General features: G+C 37.8%; 1 protein-coding gene across 1 annotated transcript in view; it reads right to left on the bottom strand.

Moving 5' to 3' along the window:
* Nucleotides 1-20,485, bottom strand: part of LOC123562048 (uncharacterized) — a 332,465-nt gene that overhangs the window by 7,375 nt on the left and 304,605 nt on the right. Inside the window, exons 75-78 of the mRNA XM_053524913.1 lie at nt 20,151-20,318; nt 14,453-14,617; nt 12,345-12,506; nt 9,510-9,782 (exon numbers count right to left, since the gene is read on the bottom strand). Of these exons, the coding sequence (XP_053380888.1) occupies nt 9,510-9,782; nt 12,345-12,506; nt 14,453-14,617; nt 20,151-20,318 (768 nt within the window). The remainder of the gene's footprint in view (nt 1-9,509; nt 9,783-12,344; nt 12,507-14,452; nt 14,618-20,150; nt 20,319-20,485) is intronic.

Raw genomic sequence — 20,485 nt, 5'->3', positions numbered from 1 at the left:
TGTGCAGCAGCTAATGGAATACTAAGGCACAAAAAACTTTAAATGAATATTATCTGCATAATTTTTTTTAGGGAGTGGGGGAGAGATGGGAATAATGTGAACTGTTGCACTCAATAAACTGTCTCATCACCATCCATCTATATTCCAAGTTTATTTGAATATCTCTGGTAGTTTTTTTTGAAGTTGTGCTACAGGTACAAAACACAAGGGACAGATTTGACATTTGAAGTCAATTGACCTACCAACCAAGTTGGTTGTTCTCTGCACGTTGTCTCATTTCCACCTACCTATATGCCAAGTTAGAAGTAAATGCCTTGAATGGCTTTTAAAATCAACTCTCAACAAAACTTATGACAGACAGATTTGATCTTGCTGTGACCTTGACCTTTGGCCTACTAGTCTTATTGCTACTTACCTCTATGTCAGGTTTGGAGTCAATACCTTGAATGGTTATTAATTTATGCACAGATTAGAAATATGGGGTACAAATTTGACCTTTGAGCTCCATTTGTGACCTTTACCTTTGACCTACTGATGAGTTATACTCTGCATCTCATTGCCAACTACCTAAATGCCAAGCCTGAAGTCAATAATTTGACAAGTTATCAAGTTATGCTCTAGACATAAACTATTAGGGACAAATTAGACCTTTGAGCTCCATCTGTGATCTGACCTTGACTTTTGACCTACCAGATTGGTTCATGTACTCTGCACATCATGCTATTACCATCTAATAATAATCCAAGCTGAATGGTATTAAGTAATGCTCAGGACACAAAATATGACAGACGGATAGCCAGACAGACAGATGCACCATTATATAATGTGTTTTTCCAAATGGGTGTATAAAAAGCATGTACAAATACACCCCTAAAGAGTAATATTTTGTGGAAGTTTTTAACCCATACTGTTCTATGCCTTTCTTGTAAAACACATATGCAGTGCAGATGCAGGCACGTCAGAGACAAGTTTGTATGTAATTTTTTATGCTGTTACCTTGATCTTTACCCAAATTACCTCAAAAACAACAAAGATCATCTATTGACTGAATGCAACAATCCTATAAAGTTTGACAGCCAAAGCATTCTTTAATTATTGAGCAGAAACTGCTTTAGGTCTCCTGATCACTGGACTCTCAGATCTTGTCTAATGACCCTCAAAACAATAAGGTCATTAACTGACCACAGGCAATCATCCTATGACATTTGAAAAGTGCAGGTCAAATTGTTCTTGAGCTATTGATCAGAAATCATTCTCAGTCTTGAGGTCACTGTGAACCTGACCTTTGCCGTACTTACACCAATATAATAGGAGTCATCTACTGACCACAAGCAATCATCAAATGAAGTTCGAAAACTGTACTGCCAGTGTTCTTTAGTTATTTAGCAGAAACGGTTTTCAGCTTCAAGGTTACTGTGACCTTGACTTTTGACCTACTAAACCCTAAAACTATAAGAGTCAGCTGCTGATCACATGCAATTATCCCATGAAGTCTGACAACTGTAGGCCAAAGTGTTCAACAGTTATTGAAAGTTTTAAGTCTGAATGTTAACTGTGACTTTGACCTACTGACAACCAAACCTGACAGTCATATTAAAAGTGAAAGGTCACTGTAAACTTAAGTCTTCATCTACTGACATCGGGGTCATCCTCTGACAATGGGTAAACATCATATAAAGTTTGACAGTCCTATAAAGACAGTGTCTAATTTTTTCAAAACATACATATGTATATGAAGTTAAAAAGCTTTGAAATCCATGTAAATCTTGGTACATTTCCAAAAAATAAATATATTTGGAATATTGTAACCAAAAGTGCACAGTTATCAGTATTTAATATTTTTAAATAAAATATATTTTTTTGATTTTTGATATAGGAAATGTTACTCTTCTTGGATAAGCAGTGTAGAAACCGAAAGGGACATTTCATATTCAACAGTGATTTGGACTGCTAAACAATGGACCAATACATTGTTTGCTAAAAATGTACAACAGAGTAACAGTGTGACAAAACATTTAAGACCTTACAGGTGTAACAGTCAGTTTTTTCCCCAGTCAGTTTTTTCCCGGGGAAGAAACTGACTGGTCAGTTCTCCCCCCCCCCCCAGTCAATTTTTCCCCCCAGTTGCAACTGGTTACTCTTGATCATTCTTATAGCGGGAAAAAACTAACTAGTCAATTCTTTCCCCCCTCATCAATTTTCCTGGCTAGTCAGTTATTTCCCATGTTAGTGAATTGGAACTGGTTATTCTTGGTTATTCTTAACTTGCCTGTTTTTTATTTCCGGTAGTCTGTTTTCATTTAAATTTCATATAAAATAAGAAATATGTTTCATACTTTGTGTAAATTAAAGAAATGTTTTTAAATGAACTTACTTCAATTTCTGTTACATTTTTTTTGATTGATGGCCTTTTTCCTGTTTCAATTTCTTCTAAGGTAAAGAAATTACTGCTGGTCAGTTCTTTTGCCACCTAGCCAGTACTTGACCAGTTTAGGTAGGGGAAGTAAACTGACCAGTCAGTTCTTTCCCCCCTTGCCAATCTGTCAGTTCTTTCCCCATAGCCAGTACTTGACTTGTCATGTGGGGGAAGAAATTGACTGGTCTGTTCTTTTCCCCCTAGCCAGTAGTACTTGACCTGTTAGGTGGGGGAAGAAACTGACCGGACAGTTCTTTCCCCTCAAGCCAGTACTTGACCTGTCAGGTGGGGGACTTGAACCCAAGACCTCTTACACTGACGGTGTACACGCTACCACACTGCTACAATAGCAGTTTCTATAGCTAAATAGTGTAAATGCGGCTTTATACTCTACCATCTTGTTCTGACCCATCCCTTTAAGCTCTACACAATAAGTCCCCTGTCTATATTATGGATATAATAAAATTGTACAGATTGGTTAGAAACCTAAGGTCACAAAACACATTGTCATTGGTTGTGCCAAAGACCATGATGTATGGTAATCAGAGCTTTTCATTCACTGCTCCAAAACTTTGGAACTCCCTCCCCAGCAAGATTAGGGAAGCTGATACACTGGCTGCTTTCAAAAGCCTGGTAAACAAGGCAGTCTGAAAGACAGCTAAATCCCCTGCCACTATGGATAGTGAAAGAGTAAACCTTTGATTTTAGCTGTGACCTTGACCTTGAACTGACATGGCTGACTCATGAATTCTGCACATTGTCTTGATGAGGTGATCATTTGACCCAAGTTTCATGAAAATCCTTCAAGGGGTTTAGGAGATACAGAGCTGAAACCTTTGATCTTCAGTTGTGACCTTGACCTTGAGTTGACATGGCTGACTCATGAGTTCTTGATGAGGTGATCATTTGACCCAAGTTTGATGAAAATCCTTCAAGGGGTTTAGGAGATACAGAGTGGACACAAAATGGAAGGCTCAAACCTTCGACCCTTAGTTGTGACCTTGACCTTGAGCTGGCATGGTTGACTCATAATTTCTGCACATCGTTTTGTTGAGGTAATCATTTTACCAAAGTTTTATAAAATTCCTTCAAGGGGTTTAGCGGACACGAAATGGAAGGCTCAAACCTTTGACCCTAAGTTGTGACCTTGACCTTAGACCAGCATGACTGACTCAGGGTTCTGCACATCGTCTTGATGAGGTGATCTTTGACCCAAGTTTGATAAAATTCCTTCAAGGGTTAAGGAGATAATAGAGCGACACAAAATGGAAGGCTCAAACCTTTTACCTTGAGTTGTGACCTTGACCTTGAGCCTACAAGGCTGACCCATGGGTTCTGCACATCATCTTGATGAGGTGATCATTTGACCCAAGTTTCATGAAAATCCTTCAAGGAGTTTAGAAGATATAGAGCGGACACAAAATGGAAGGCTCAAAACCTTTGACCCTACGTTGTGACCTTGATCTTGAGCTGGCATGGCTGACTCATGGGTTCTGCACATCGTCTTGATGAGGTGATCATTTGACCCATGTTTTATAAAATTTCCCTTCAATGGGTTTATGAGATATAGAGCGGACACAAAATGGCAGGCTCAAACTTTGCCTCGAGTTGTGACCTTGACCTTGAACCGACAGGCTGACTTATGGGTTCTGCACATTGTCTTGATGATGTGATCATTTGACCCCAAGTTTTCATGAAAATCCTTCAAGGGTTTAGGAGATATGGACCGGACACGATTTTGTTACGGACGGAAGAACGGACGGACGGATGGATGGACGGACGCAGACCATTCCTATAATCCCTCCGCCACGGCGGGGGATTAACAAGGGCTGTCAGAAGACAGCAGCGCTCAACTATTCAACAGCCTTGTCAATTGAATGAATACAAGTCAAAAAGAGGCATAATTTTGTAAAAATTCTAAACAGTGCTTATCAGCTTACGACAGTGGACAAGTGTGTAAAGTTTCAATCCATTCCCATTAGTGGGTACTGAGATACCAGCTTACATATAAAAATTTAACCAAAAACTGCTAAGTTGAAAGAGGGGCATAATTTTGAAAAATGCAAAGTAGAGTTATTGCACCTTTGCACTGCATGTCATTTCATGACAGTGAACAAGTGTGTGAAGTTTCAATCCATTCCCATTAGTGGATACTGAGATACCAGCTTACATACAAAAACTTAACAAAAAACTGTCAAGTCGAAAAAGGGGCATAATTTTGTAAAAATGCAAAGTAGAGTTATGGGACCTTCACAGTGCATGTTAGATCATGACAGTGAACAAGTGTGTGAAGTTTCAATCCATTCACATAAGTGGATACTGAGATACCAGCTTGCATACAAAAACTTAACCAAAAACTTCTAAGTCAACAAGAGTGCCAGAATGTCACAATATACGCCCGTCACAGCCAATTTCTTTTCTCTAGCACCTGTATTTGCAAATGGAATTTTAATTTTGTGGTTGTTTAGTAATCATTGTAAGTCATTTGTTTTCCTAAGTCCACAAAAAAACTCCTTACCAGGTAGAGATACCTTAAAATACACCTAAAATTTGAAAGTAACATCTATGTTGTACCACAGAAAAGTGGTCTTGTTTTTTCCCTACGGTCAATTATAAAAAAAATATAATATAAGTTATCTATAGTAACAACTAAGGGAAGATAAAAAAAAAAAAAAAAAAAAAAAAAAAAAAAAAAATCCAAAAAAAAAAAATTGTAAGTCCACACAAAAATCTTTACCAGGCAGAGATTGGTCAAAATACACCTCAAAATTGGATGTAGCATGCATGTTGTACTACAGAAAAGTGGTCTCGATTTTTCCCTACGACTAGTAATGAAAAAGTTACAATATAAGCTATTTATAGTAACAACAAAGGGAAGTAAGTCTAAAGAAGGGAACTGTGCATGACACTTTGTCTCATGATGGTGTATAATTGTGCTAAGTTACATCAAAATCCCTCCATGCATGAAGAAGAAATGCTTCGGACAAAGTCATTCTTGTATCTGACCTTTGGCCTCTAAGTGTGACCTTGACCTTTGACCTAGGGACCTGGTTCTTGCGCATGACACTCCGCCTCGTAGTGGTGAACATTTGTGCAAAGTTATATCAAAATCCCTCTATGCATGAAGAAGAAATGCTCCGGACAAAGTTTTTATTCTTGTATCCTTTGACCTCTAAGTGTGACCTTGACCTTAGACCTAGGGACCTGGTTCTTGCGCATGACACTCCGCCTCGTGGTGGTGAACATTTGTGCCAAGTTATATCAAAATCCCTCCATGTATGAAGAAGATATGCTCCAGACAAAGTTTTCTTTCTCGTATCCTTTGACCTCTAAGTGTGACCTTGACCTTAGACCTAGGGACCTGGTTCTTGCGCATGACACTCTGTCTCATGATGATGAACAATTGTGCCAAATTTTATCAAAATCCCTCCATGCATGAAGAAGATACGCTCCAGACAAAGTCATTCTTGAATTTGACCTTTGACCTCTAAGTGTGACCTTGACCTTAGACCTAGGGACCTGGTTTTTGCGCATGACACTCTGTCTCATGATGGTGAACAACTGTGCCAAGTTTCATTAAAATCCCTTCATGCATGTAGAAGATATGCTCCGGACAAAGTCTGTGGACGCCGCCCGCCCGCCCGCCAGGGGCGTTCCCATAATACGTCCCGTTTTTCAAACGGGCGTATAAAAAGGGGCATAATTTTGTAAAAAAAGCAAAATAGAGTTATGGAACCTGTGCAATGTAGGTCAGTTTTTCACAGTAAATAAGTGTGTAAAGTTTCAATCCATTCCCACAAGTGGTTACTGAGATACCAGCTTACATACAAAACCTTAACAAAATTGGGACGGCAACACCGATGCACGGGCGAGTCCAATAGCTCTGCTATTCTATGAATAGTCGAGCTAAAAACTTACTAAGACTACAACATTTTGCAAACTGACCAATACATTTTGTTTTCATATCAAAGCACAGAGGGTATTTCATCCTAGTCACATAAGATTTTAATAAGTGTATATTTGTGTATTGTTTTGTTATATCTATATTTTTATTTTTGTGTTTTGTTTATGTAAAAAGGTTGCTTTTTTAAAAACTCATTTACTATTTGTATTTTTGGGAAGTTTTTCAAACATTTGTTTGTTTGGGTTTAACGCCATTTTTTAACAGTATTTCAGTCATGTAATGGCGGGCAGTTAAGCTAACCAGTGTTCCTGGATTCTGTATCTGTACAAACCTGTTCTCCACAAGTAACTGCCAACTTCCCCTTATGAATCAGAGGTGGAGGGTGAATGATTTCAGACACATTGATTTCACAGGAATTTCAAAAATGGAATTTGGACCACATGTACAGTTTTGAGTGGCTAGATGAACCTTGACATGAGTTGACCTTGATCTTGACCTAGTGACCTATTTCCACATTTCTGTAGCTACAGCCTTCAAATTTGGACCACATGCATAGGTTTGTGTACCCAAATAAACTTTGACCTTGACAATGACCTTGTGACCTACTTTCACATTTTTGAAGGTACAGGCTTCAAATTTGGACCATATGCATAGTTTTGTGTTCCGAAATGAAATTTGACCTTGATTTTGACCTAGTAACCTACTTTCACATTTCTTAAGCTACAGCCTTCAAATTTGGACCACATGCATAGTTTTGTGTACCGAAATAAACTTTGACCTTGAGATTAACCTAGTGACCTACTTTCACATTTCTCAAGCTACAGGCTTCAAATTTGGACCACATGCATAGTTTTGTGTTCTGAATCAAAATTTGACCTTGATTTTTACCTAGTACCTACTTTCACATTTCTCAAGCTAAGCCTTCAAATTTGAAGCACATATATAGTTTTGTGTACCGAAAAGAACTTTGACCTTGAAATTGATCTAGTGACCTACTTTCACATTTCTCAAGCTACAGCTTTCAAATTTGGACCACATGCACAGTTTTGTGTACCAAAATGAACTTTGATCTTGATTTTGAGTGAGCTAGTCTTGAAATTTGGAACATTAAAAAATGGCTCAATGGTGGGTGCCAAGATCACTCTGTGATCTCTTGTTTAAAGACTACAGAATTATTCTTAAAAGCTTAATCAAAATTATTTTTTAATTCCAAAATAATAATAAATTTTCTAAGTTGCTGAATATGTTGATTAAGTATGTGCTAAAAGTTCTGTTGTTATACTTCTTTGATCTGAGACTGCTCAACACCTACCATTAATCAGAGATCAATCCAGTATAACAATAGAACATTTAACACCTACTTAATCAATATAATAAACAGGAGGTGAAACAGCTAGGGGTGAAACAACCAGGAGGTGAAAAGTCTAGGGGAGAAACGTCTAGGAGGTGAAACATCTTGATACCCAACTTTTTTATGTTTGCCTTTTTAGCAGCAGGCGAATAGCAAAAGTAGCAAACTTTGTCCAAATTCAACAATGAAATTTTACCAGTTTAAATAAGATTTCAATTGTTGGGAAATTACAGTTAACAAGAGTGCCAGAATGTCACAATATACGCCCGTCATAACAAATTTCTTTACACTAGCACCTGTATTTGCAAATGGAATTTTAATTTTGTGGTTGTGTAGTAATTATTGTAATCTTTTGTTTTTCTAAGTCCATAAAAAAACTCCTAACCATGCAGAGATACCTTAAAATACACCTAAAATTTGAAAGTTACATCTATGTTGTACCACAGAAAAGTGGTCTTGGTTTTTCCCTATGGTCAATTATAAAAAAGTTACAATATAAGTTATTTATAGTAACAACTAAGGGAAGTTAATCTTAAAAAAAAAATCCCCCCCCTCCCTCAAACCCACAAAAAAAATAATTCTAAGTCCACACAAAAATCCTTACCAGGTAGAGATAGGTCAAAATACACCTCAAAATTGGATGTAACATGCATATTGTACTACAGAAAAGTGGTCTCGATTTTTCCCTATGACTAATAATGAAGAAGTTACAATATAAGCTATTTATAGTAATAACAAAGGGAAGTAATTCTAAAGAAAGGACCTGCGCATGACACTCTGTCTCATGATGGTGTACAATTGTGCCAAGTTACATCAAAATCCCTCCATGCATGAAGAAGAAATGCTCCAGACAAAGCCATTCTTGTATCTGACCTCTAAATGTGACCTTGACCTTAGACCTAGGGACCTGGTTCTTGCACATGACACTCCGTCTCATGGTGGTGAACATTTGTGCCAAATTATATCAAAATCCCTACATGCATGATGAAGATATGCTCCGGACAAAGTCATTCTTGAATTTGACCTTTGACCTCTAAGTGTGACCTTGACCTTAGACCTAGTTCTTGCGCATGACACTCCATCTCATGATGGTGAACAATTGTGCCATGTTTCATCAAAATCCCTCCATGCATGAAGAAGATATGCTCCGGACAAAGTCTGTGGACGCCGCCCGCCCGCCCAACCGCCTGGCCGCCAGGAGCGTTTCCAAAATACGTCCCATTTTTCAAACGGGCGTATAAAAACTAGTTAACTCCCTGTATCGCAAAGTCATCAGTATTCCATGTCAAGCAGTATTATGACTAAGACCGACTGTCATTTATTCATTTGTAGCTACAAGGTCCATTGTATACATTTACTCATTACCAGTGCACATATAAATGGCAGTCTGTTTTCAAAAATCAAAGTTGGCAAATAACTCTTAGTATAGTCTAAGGCAAAAGCATTTGGCCCCTAAAACAGCAGCTGTAATTTCTTGACCAAAGGCAATCATTCTCTGAAATTTGATCACTGTAAGACAAAGCCTTTTTAAGTTATTGATTAGATACATTTTTCAGTCACAAGGTCACTGCGACCCACGAAAGTCTCAAGGTCACTGTGATCTAAAACCCTACAGATGTCACCTACTTATGTATGATATTTTCCAAAAGATAGCAAAAGAATTAAGCAAAACTGAGACATCATCGTTTCTAATGAGCCTAAGTTGTTGTTGTTTTCATACTTACAAATTTTTTTTATAGCATAAAGAAGCATCCAACAAAGAAAGGTCAACAACTAAGATGGACAGCATTGCAGTTCAGAATATTGAATGAGAGAAAGTAGAGAAAAAAATATTGCACCTCTGCAGTCATTGCTGGCATCTGATCCTTCTTCGGACGTCATGCCCTTTGGACAGTCAATACAACTTGTCTCCCCTTCTATATCCTGGTATGTTCCAGCTCGGCAACTCTCACACTGATTGGTTGTATAGCTGTAGAACTGACCAATATTGCAACATTTTGTATCAGACTCATCTGACAGATCAGCACAATCGTTACTGCCATCACAACGGTTTACCTCAGGAATACAGTCTCCATTATCACACTTCCATTCCAAATTAGAGCAATTTACATCTGAAACATGCAGATAGATCCTTTTTTTTATTGGGCATTGCAATTGTTTAAACAAACATAGGAACTACCTCTTTTTCTGGGAAAAGATAAGGCACTACATAATCTACTATCTCATAAAGATATCTAATGGTGATCTTAACTCTTAGCCTGCTGCAGGCGAATTTAACAGCCTTTGCAAACAGCTTGGAACCAGATCAGACGCCGATTAAATCGGCGTCTGATCAGGTTCCAAGCTGTTTGCTACTCTGACAATATTTCTTCCAATTTTGGAGCAAATTGAATGAACTTAACAATTTTAGCAGACGACATTTCAAGCAGACGACAATTTACCTAGCATGCTAAAGGTTAACTAAAACAGTTTATTGTAGCTACTTACTCTTACATGTTGAAAATCCTCATCAAAGGAATTTAAATAATGTAAATATAAATTTAAACAAGGAGCTCTTTCAATAAATGCTTGATGGGGCGCCGGTGGAATCCTTGTCGATACAAAGGAACCTGGGTCCAAAATGAGGTCAAGTTCAAGGTCAAGCTGAGGTCAGGTGATGTCTGAAGATGAGGAATGGTCACAGGTTACATCTGTATTAGTATCAATTCATTCTTGTAAGGGGTACTGATGGCAGACGAAACGGTCCCATTTGGTTAACCAAGAGATGGCCCATATAAAGCAACCCAAGTCCAAAACGAGGTCAAGGTCAAGGTCAAACTTAGGTCAGGTGATGTTTGAAGATGAGGAATGGTCACAGGTTACATCTGCATTAGTATCAAGTCATTCTAGTAAAGGGGTGTTGATGCTAGAAGAAACGGTCCCATTTGGTTAACCAAGAGATGGCCCATATAAAGCAACCTAAGTCCAAAACTAGGTCAAGGTTAAACTGAGGTCAGGTGATGAGGAATGGTCACAGGTTACATCTGCATTAGTATCAAGTCATTCTAGTAAGGGGTATTGATGCTAGACGAAATGGTCCCATTTGGTTAACCAAGAGATGGCCCATATAAAGCAACCTAAGTCCAAAACGAGGTCAAGGTCAAGGTCAAACTGAGGACAGGTGATGTTTGAAGATGAGGAATGGTCACAGGTTACATCTGCATTAGTATCAAGTCATTCTAGTAAAGGGTATTGATGCTAGATGAAACGGTCCCATTTGGTTAACCAAGAGATGGCCCATATAAAGCAACCTAAGTCCAAAACAAGGTCAAGGTCAAACTGAGGTCAGGTGATGTTTGAAGATGAGGAATGGTCACAGGTTACATCTGCATTAGTATCAAGTCATTCTAGTAAAGGGGTATTGATGCTAGAAGAAACGGTCCCATTTGGTTAACCAAGAGATGGCCCATATAAAGCAACCTAAGTCCAAAACTAGGTCAAGGTCAAACTGAGGTCAGGTGATGTTTGAAGATGAGGAATGGTCACAGGTTACATCTGCATTAGTATCAAGTCATTCTAGTAAGGGGTATTGATGCTAGACGAAACGGTCCCATTTGGTTAACCTCGTACAGACGAACAAATGGACGGACGGACAGGACAATCACGATATGCCTCCCGCATCAGTAGATGCCGGGGCATAAAAACGCTTTTAAAGAGATAAATTTATGATTAAATGTCATGAAAAACAGTCACTTGTTAAAACAACTTCCAGTTTTTCGAGTTGTAGTATGCATTTACACTGTACTTAGATTATACATATATCAGGTGTCTCCTATTTCAAACTTAACACACAATACTTTTATACACACAAATACGTAGACTTTTTGTTTTGATACAAAAATACAATGAAGTAATTGTCCATATTTTCAAACATGTATTTATTATAAATGTACAAGATCAATTATGTACTGCAGCCTTTCAAACATGTTACAGAAACTGTTTTAAATTTAACCTTTACCCTGCTAAATTTCTAAATGGACTGATCTATTATTAAATTTGGGCAATAACATTTATTATTCAAAAGGGGTGTTCACTGAAAATTTACTGACTGAACAGCAAACAGTGCAGACCATGATCATGATCAACCTGCAGGCTGATCTTGGTCTGCACTGGTAGCAAAAGCAAAATCACTTGCCGCCATATATATTGACTGCCCTATACTCTAAATACATGTAAAAATTTAGTTACTATGTTTTGAAATAATTATATGTATTCTACAGGATCAGATAGAAATTTTGCAATTAGCTTTAATCAATCTTGCACACAAGTTGTAGTGGCATAATATCTGGGATCCTTTCGAAAACTGGCCAGATACCATCATGGGTTCCACAGTTATGGCCCCTTAAAGGGCCAAAATTTGCTATTTTTTGTTTGTGAACATGACAGAGACAACATTTTGCAATCAACTTCAATCAAACTTGCACACAACTTGTAATGGCATAATATCTTGGTTCCTTTCAAAAAGTGGCTCCCTCACATGGAGAATTCTAGTCCCAAACAAGGTTCAAACCCGTATTGGTGAGGGGCAAGTGATTTGAAGTCGGAAACCCCTATATAAAATTCTGTAAATAATATGAGCAAAACCTTCAATAGTAAAATATTGGACATCATTTAGATGACAGATTATGTATTACCTATACAGTCATTTTCATTTTTTGAGCCTTCACCAAGAGTTGTCCTCCCTGAAGGGCACTGTTTACATTCTTTCTGGTTTGGCTCATCCTGGTATTTTCCTTGCAAACATGGTTTACATCTCCCAAGACCACTGTCCCATGCTGAACCAGGTGCACATGGAGCTGGAAAATATCATTTACTGTGATATGAGCCATGCCATGGGAAAACCAACATAGTGGGTATGCGACCAGCATGGATCCAGACCAGCCTGCGCATCCGCGCAGTCTAGTCAGGATCCCAGCTGTTCGCTAATAGTTTCTCCAATTCCAATATGCTTTAAAAGCGAACAGCATGGAGCCTGACCAGACTGCACGGATGCGCAGGCTGGTCTGGATCCATGCTGGTCGCATACCCACTATGTTGGTTTTCTCATGGCACGGCTCATATATTTATTCTTTTCAACCTGTCTTTTATCTTCAAATCAGTGATTTGTATTTGCAGCATGTGACTGTAACATGTATGTCAATACTGAATGCAATATATTACATGTTAGATAATGCAACTTTGGTTTAATTCCAATGTCAACAAATTAAAAACAGTTGACTAATGACAGCGTCTGTCTGAAATTTAACATGAATAAACTTTTTATGCTTTGTTCTTTCTGTATACCTTTCATTACCTATAGAAAAGATTTAATTGAGCAAGTCTGTCTTGTATTCAGTTCAAGATGCTGAGGTATATTGAGGCAGATGTCTCTGTAATTTCCGAGGATAAATAAACAAGAGGGCAATTATGGTCCTAAAGACGCTGACCTGACCTTGGCCTTAAATATATGTCATAACACACTGTATCATTAAATACAACAATTCTGGTTAATGAAGATCAATCAACTGTTTCTTGAAAAGAAGTTGTTTAAAGCATTTTTCTATTTATAATTCTGATGGCCCCTAAAAGGGACAAAGCACAACCAACTGAATTAATTTGAGACAGGTCCATACAAGTATCCTACAGACCAAGTTTGTTAAAGATCCATCAACTTGCTCATGAAAAAAATTGTTTAGAGTTCTTTTTTATTTTTACCTCTGGCACTGAAGGGTCAAAGGAAAATCATTTGAAAAATGATGAACAATGCTACGGACCAAATTGGGTGAAGATCCATTATTCTGTTCTCAAGAAGAAGTTGTTTAAAAACAGTTTTCTACATTTAGCTCTGGCGGTACCTCAAAGGAGCCAAGTCAAACCACTTGAACAACACCGAGAGAAGTATATACAAATATGATACAGACCAAGTTTGCTGAAAATCTGTCCATTGGTTGTTTAAGGATTTTTCTATTTTTAACTCTAGAGGCCCTTTGTTTTTCTTTTAGCTCTAGTGGCACCTAAAAGGGGCCAAGTGCCAACATTTATGAGAGGAACTTACAATGATGTATAGACCAAGTTTAATGAAGATCTATCAATCTGCTCATGAGAATAAGTTGATTAAAGCTTTTTTCTATTTTTAGCACTAGTCACCCCTAAAATGGTTAAAGCAACCCCACTTAAACAATTTTTAGAGAGCACTTAATAATGGTGCTACTAACCAAGTTTAATGACGCTTCAACAAGGTATTCAAGAGAACAAGTTGTTCAAAGGTTTTTCTATTTCAAGTTTCAGAAACATGTGCCCCCATTTTATAAAACATAAGACAAGACCTTATAATGAAGCTACAGACAAAGTTTGATGAAGATCAATCAAGTGGTTCATGAGAAGAAGCTGTTTATAAAATGTTCTTTTTAGGCTCAAGCAGCCCCTTAAAGTGGCCAAGTATCCTCATTTAAACAATTTGAGAAAGGACCTTACCATGATGCAACAGATCAAGTTTGATAAAGATCAATACAGCAGTTCAAAAGGAGTTGTTAAGGAGTTGTTTAAAAGGTTTTCTTTTCTAAGCTCCAGCAGCCCCTGTAAGAGGCCAACTGCCCTCATTTGTAATTCTGACCAGCAGTTTCAGAGAAGATGTTTATGTAAATCGTGAATGACAGACAATGGACCATGAATGACAGACTATGGACATTAGACCATCAACTTATACTAATAGCTCACCTTGCACCTCCAGTTAATATGAGCTAAAACAGTTTCAAAAACTCACAAACACAATCTGTCTCATCAGTGGACCCAGTCTGTAATGTTGTAAAGCCGAGTGGCATGCACTGTTTACAGTCTTCCTGGTTTGTCTCATCCTGGTATGTACCAGCCTCACAGGCCACACACAGCTTCAGGTCAGAATCCCATTGTTGTCCAGCTTCACATGCGGCTGTAAAAATATGTAAAAACTCAGACCTAAAGATCATCAAGATCAACATTCTGACCAAGTTTCATTAAGATATGGTCATGAATGTAGCCTCTAAAGTGTTAACTAGCTTTTCCTTTGATTTGACCCGGTGACCTAGTTTTTGACCCCACATGACCCAGATTCAAACTTGACTTAAAGATCATCAAGATTAACATTCTGATTAAGTTTCATGAAGATACAGTCATAAATGTGGCCTCTAGAGTGTTAACAAGCTTTTCCTTTATTTGACCTAGTGACCTAGTTTTTTACCCCCACCTGACCCAGATTTAAACTTACCTATAGATCATCAGGATAAACATTCTGACCAAGTTTCATTAATGGTCATAAATGTAGCCTCTAAAGTGTTAACTAGCTTTTCCTTTGATTTGATCTGGTGACCTAGTTTTTGATCCCAGATGACCCAATATCAAACTCGTCCAAGATTTTATTGAGGATAACATTCTGACCAAGTTTCATTAAGATTGAGCCAAAATTGTGACCTCTAGAGTGTTAACAAGCTTTTCCTTTGATTTAACCTGGTGACCTAGTTTTTGACCCCACCTGACCCAGATTTAAACTGGACCTATGGATCATCAAGATCAACATTTTGACCAAGTTTCATTAAGATATGGTCATAAATGTGGCCTCTAGAGTGTTAACTAGCTTTTCCTTTGATTTGACCTATTGACCTAGTTTTTGATCCTACATGACTTAAATTCAAACTGGACCTTGAGATCATCAAGATTAACATTCGGACCAAGTTTCATGAAGATACAGTCATAAATGTGACCTCTACTGTGCTAACAAGCTTTACCTTTGATTTGACCTAGTGACCTAGTTTTGACCAAAGATGACCCAATATCAAACTCGTCCAAGATGTTATTGAGGGTAATATTCTGACCAAGTTTCATTAAGATTGGGCCAAAATTGTGACCTCTAGAGTGTTAACAAGCTTTTCTTTTGATCTGACCTGGTGATCTAGTTTTTGACTCCAGATAACCCAATATCAAACTCTTCCAAGATTTTATTGAGGGTAACATTCTGACCAAGTTTCATTAAGATAGGGCCAAAATTGTGACATTTAGAGTGTTAACTAGCTTTTCCTTTGATTTGACCTGGTGACCTAGTTTTTGACCCCAGATGACTAAATATCAAACTCGTCCAAGACTTTATTGAGGGTAACATTCTGACCAAGTTTCATTAAGATTGGGCCAAAATTGTGACCTCTAGAGTGTTAACAAGCTTTTCCTTTGATTTGACCTGGTGACCTAGTTTTTGACCCCAGATTACCCAATATCAAACTCGTCCAAGATTTTATTGAGGGTAACATTGTGACCAAGTTTCATTAAGAATAAGTCAAAATTGTGACCTCTAGAGTGTTAACAGTCAAATTGTTGACGACGGATGAACGGACGGATGACAACGGACACAGGGAGATCACAAAAGCACACCTTGAGCACTTTGTGCTCAGTTGAGCTAAAAATTTTAGTGGGCAGAAATTTTTCTGCAATGTAGATTTTAATGAAACTTCTTACGGTGGTAAATAAACATATGGTCTGTAATGTTGTGAAATAAAATGTATAGGTATGCATACTTATTTTCGAGATATCTAACCTTGATTAAAGTGAACCACACACTTCAAGCTATTTTTAAGACATTATTTTGAATTATTTAACATTTTACATGTTTTAATATCATATTTCAACTTTGGAAAGATATAAACACTGCCATTGTAATAAATTTACTCACGGGTTGCCATTAATTTATAAAATGATATTCATTTCAGTACACCGAATCCAGGCTTTATTCTACATTTTCCGGATAAATTACATTATGCCATCACTTCAAGTTTATCAAATGTGCAGAACTACCTTAAAGCTATTTTTCAAAAATAAAATGAACGTCAAGAAAACGAAATAAACCTCTATTTTATCAATATGTTATACCTAATAAAGCAAGAGACATATAGTTTAGGAAAACTGGAATTGGTATAAATTCTGAAGTTCAACTTAATACAAAATCAATGCAACAGAATTCATAGAAAAGTTAAGTTACATTTTATTAAACAGGAGCTCCACTAAGTGGAGCAACATACACCCAGAGCTTTAGATCAGAGAGGGAGGAAGTAAATTTGAAAGATTTTTCCTTTTGGCTGTGTGTGTGTCAGAGGAGTAATGAAATGTGGCTGCAATTGGAGGCTGGGAGGGGACAGAGCTGTGGAGTTTAATGATACCTAGGCAAAAGAAGCTAAAAGTGATTCTTTTATGTATGTTTTTGTGTGTATATGTGGTGGAGGGGGGAGTTGGGGGAGACATTTAATGTTTGGGAAGGTGGGGTCTCAGGCAGAAGGGTGATGTGGATTGCCTAGTTTTTAAAGGCACGTGACCCAGTTTCAAACTTGACCTAGATATCATCAAGGCGAACATTCTGACCAACTTTCATGAAGATCCATTGAAAAGTATGGCCTCTAGAGAGGTCACAAGGTTTTTCTATTTTTAGACCTACTGACCTAGTTTTTGACTGCAGTTGACCCAGTTTCGAACTTGACCTAGATATCATTAAGATGAACATTCAAACCAACTTTCCTACAGATCCCATGAAAAATATGGCCTCTAGAGAGGTCGCAAGGTTTTTCTATTATTTGACCTACTGACCTAGTTTTTGATGGCATGTGACCCAGTTTTGAACTTGACCTAGATATCATCAAGATAAACATTGTGACCAATTTTCATGAAGATCCATTGAAAAGTATGGCCTCTAGAGATGTCACAAGGTTTTTCTATTTTTAGACCTAATGACCTAGTTTTCTACCGCACATGACCCAGTTTCAAACTTGACTAGATATCATCAAGATGAACATTCTGACCAACTTTCATAAAGTTCCCATGAAAAATGTGACCTCTAGAGTGGTCACAAGCAAAAGTTTACGGACGGACGCACAGACGACGGACGCCAAGCGATCACAAAAGCTCACCTTGTCACTTTGTGACAGGTGAGCTAAAAAGAGCTGCCAGAATCATTCTAGATAAAAGCTATGATAGTCCATCTGCTGCTCTATTTAATGAATTAAACTGGAAGAAATTTGATGAACGAGTGAGATACAAAAAAGCAGTACTCGTGTTCAAGTCTATAAATGAACAGTCATTCCCAGCTTACATGAAAGAAAAATTTCAAAGTACAAATCAAAGACATAACCGAAACCTAAGATCTGTTGTTAATTCAGAACTAGTTGTTCAAAAATGGAATTCTTTCCGAAATCTCTGTCTTACTCAGGTCCAAAAATATGGAATGTTCTACCTGCAAATATCCGTAAGTGTGAGACACTAAGGACATTTCAAACATCTTGTGTCAAATGGCATTTCTCCTCAGTATCCTAAATCAGTGTATCAAAGTATGTTGTAGCATATTTTCAGTTTGTATGATAGTAGTAATGTATAAAATATTCATGTTTTTCTATATATGTAATTGTACTATGTAATTGTTCTTTGGTTTTTGTTTTCGTAATTTATGTAAATCTTGTGTATCATTGTATTGTTGAATGTTTTATCATCTGTTTATTATGTATATATTCTGAGGCCCACATGGAAGATTGGGAAACCTAATGTGTAGCCTCATTAAACAAGGCAGTCTGAAAGACAGCTAAATCCCCCGCCACTGCTATGGATAGTGAAAGGGTAAAACCTTTGATTTTAGCTGTGACCTTGACCTTGAACTGACACGGCTGACTCATGAATTCTGCACAACGTCTTGATGAGGTGATCATTTGACCAAAGTTTCATGAAAATCCTTCAAGGGGTTTAAGAGATACAGAGCTGAAACCTTTAACCTTCAGTTGTGACCTTGACCTTGAGTTGACATGGCTGACTCATGAGTTCTTGATGAGGTGATCATTTGACAAAAGTTTGATGAAAATCCTTCAAGGGGTTCAGGAGATACAGAGTGGACACCAAATGGAAGGCTCAAACCTTCGACCCTTAGTTGTGACCTTGACCTTGAGCTGGCATGGTTGACTCATAATTTCTGGCCCCGTGTTCACAAAACATTTTTCGGACTCGGCTGAGTTTGAGTTTGAAATTTTAATATCAATTTTACTAAAACTTCAAGGTAAAATCCCAACTAAGGCTGACCATCATTACTGAATATTCACTTGAAAATAGTTATTAACTTAAAATTTAGTTTTAATCATGCCATTTAAATATAAAGGACAAATAAAGTTTCATTATCAAACTCAGCCGAGACTGAAAATGTTTTGTGAACATGGGGCCTGCACATCATCTTGATGAGGTAATCATTTGACCCAGGTTTTATAAAATTCCTTCAAGGGGTTTAGGAGATATAGAGTGGACACGAAATGGGAGGTTCAAACCTTTGACCTTCAGTTGTGACCTTGACCTTGAGCTGACATGGCTGACTCATAAGTTCTGCACATCACCTTGATGAGGTGATCGTTTGACCCAAGTTTGATGAAAATCCTTCAAGGGGTTTAGGAGATATAGAGTGGACACAAAATGGAAGGTTCAAACCTTTGACCCTAAGTTGTGACCTTGACCTTGAGCCGGCATGACTGACTCATGGGTTCTGCACATCGTCTTGATGAGGTGATCATTTGACCCAAGTTTTATAAAATTCCTTCAAGGGGTTTAAGAGATATAGAGCGGACACAAAATGGAAGGCTCAAACCTTTGACCTTGAGTTGTGACCTTGACCTTGAGCCGGCATGACTGACTCATGGGTTATGCACATCGTCTTGATGAGGTGATCATTTGACCCAAGTTTTATAAAATTCCTTCAAGGGGTTTAGGAGATATAGAGCGGACACAAAATGGCAGGCTCAAACCTTTGACCTTGAGTTGTGACCTTGACCTTGAACCGACAAGGCTGACTCATGAGTTCTGCACATCGTCTTGATGAGGTGATCATTTGACCCAAGTTTCATGAAAATCCTTCAAGGGGTTTAGGAGATATGGACCGGACACGAATTTGTTACGGACAGAAGGACAGACGGAAGGACGAACGCAGACCATTCCTATAATCCCTCCGCCATGGCGGGGGATTAATAAAGTCTTTACTTACTTACTTACTTTTACTCAATCTATAAATAGCCCATCCTTTGTGTAATGTCACATATTTTTTTCTATTTGAAAAGAATTCAAAACTACAGCTGCTTTTGCGAAAAGCACATGTCTCCCACAACTGCCTAATCATTTGAATAGTAGTATATGAGTCAACCATGCAAGACCTCAACTGCCTTATCAGACTTTCAGTGCTTTGATTATCAAAAACAATTTTCAAGGGCCAAAATTCCAAAGTGCCTCGGCAAATTTGGCTGGTAATTGAACTTGGCAGAGGACTTACTTGCAAACACATTTTGTTCAAGTTTGGTGGGAGACTTAATTAATGTTTAGGTAACTCTTGGTTGCTGTGAAATACTTTGGACAAGAATTGCTGTACGGACAAGATAAAGTAGCATATATACATTTTCCCTTTTGGGAGCATAAAAAATATAAGCACTTACGTTTACAATCTGTGCTTGCTGTTTTGCCATCAGTCAATGTGGTTAATCCATCCGGACATGGCTCACATGTTGCTTTAGTAGCATCCTTGTATGTTCCAACTTTACACTTCACACAATCTGAAGGGGAGGTTCCCCCTGGCCCCATCTCCTCACCTAGCTGACACTGGTCTGCAAAAAAAATCTATTTATATACATAGTTTTAACTTGCTTCTGTAAGCTCAATTATGAAACAGCTAAACTGAAAATACAAAAATCATTAGTTTTGTCATATAGACTGCAGCAACAACTGACTTCATTTATCACTGACTCACTGTTTAGACTGTAGCAGCTACTGA

This window comes from Mercenaria mercenaria, chromosome 2 (genome assembly GCF_021730395.1).
Source record: "Mercenaria mercenaria strain notata chromosome 2, MADL_Memer_1, whole genome shotgun sequence".
Taxonomy (NCBI): Eukaryota; Metazoa; Mollusca; class Bivalvia; order Venerida; family Veneridae; genus Mercenaria; species Mercenaria mercenaria.
Note: the sequence above shows the minus strand (reverse complement) of the source record. Positions and strands in the feature narration are given on the sequence as shown.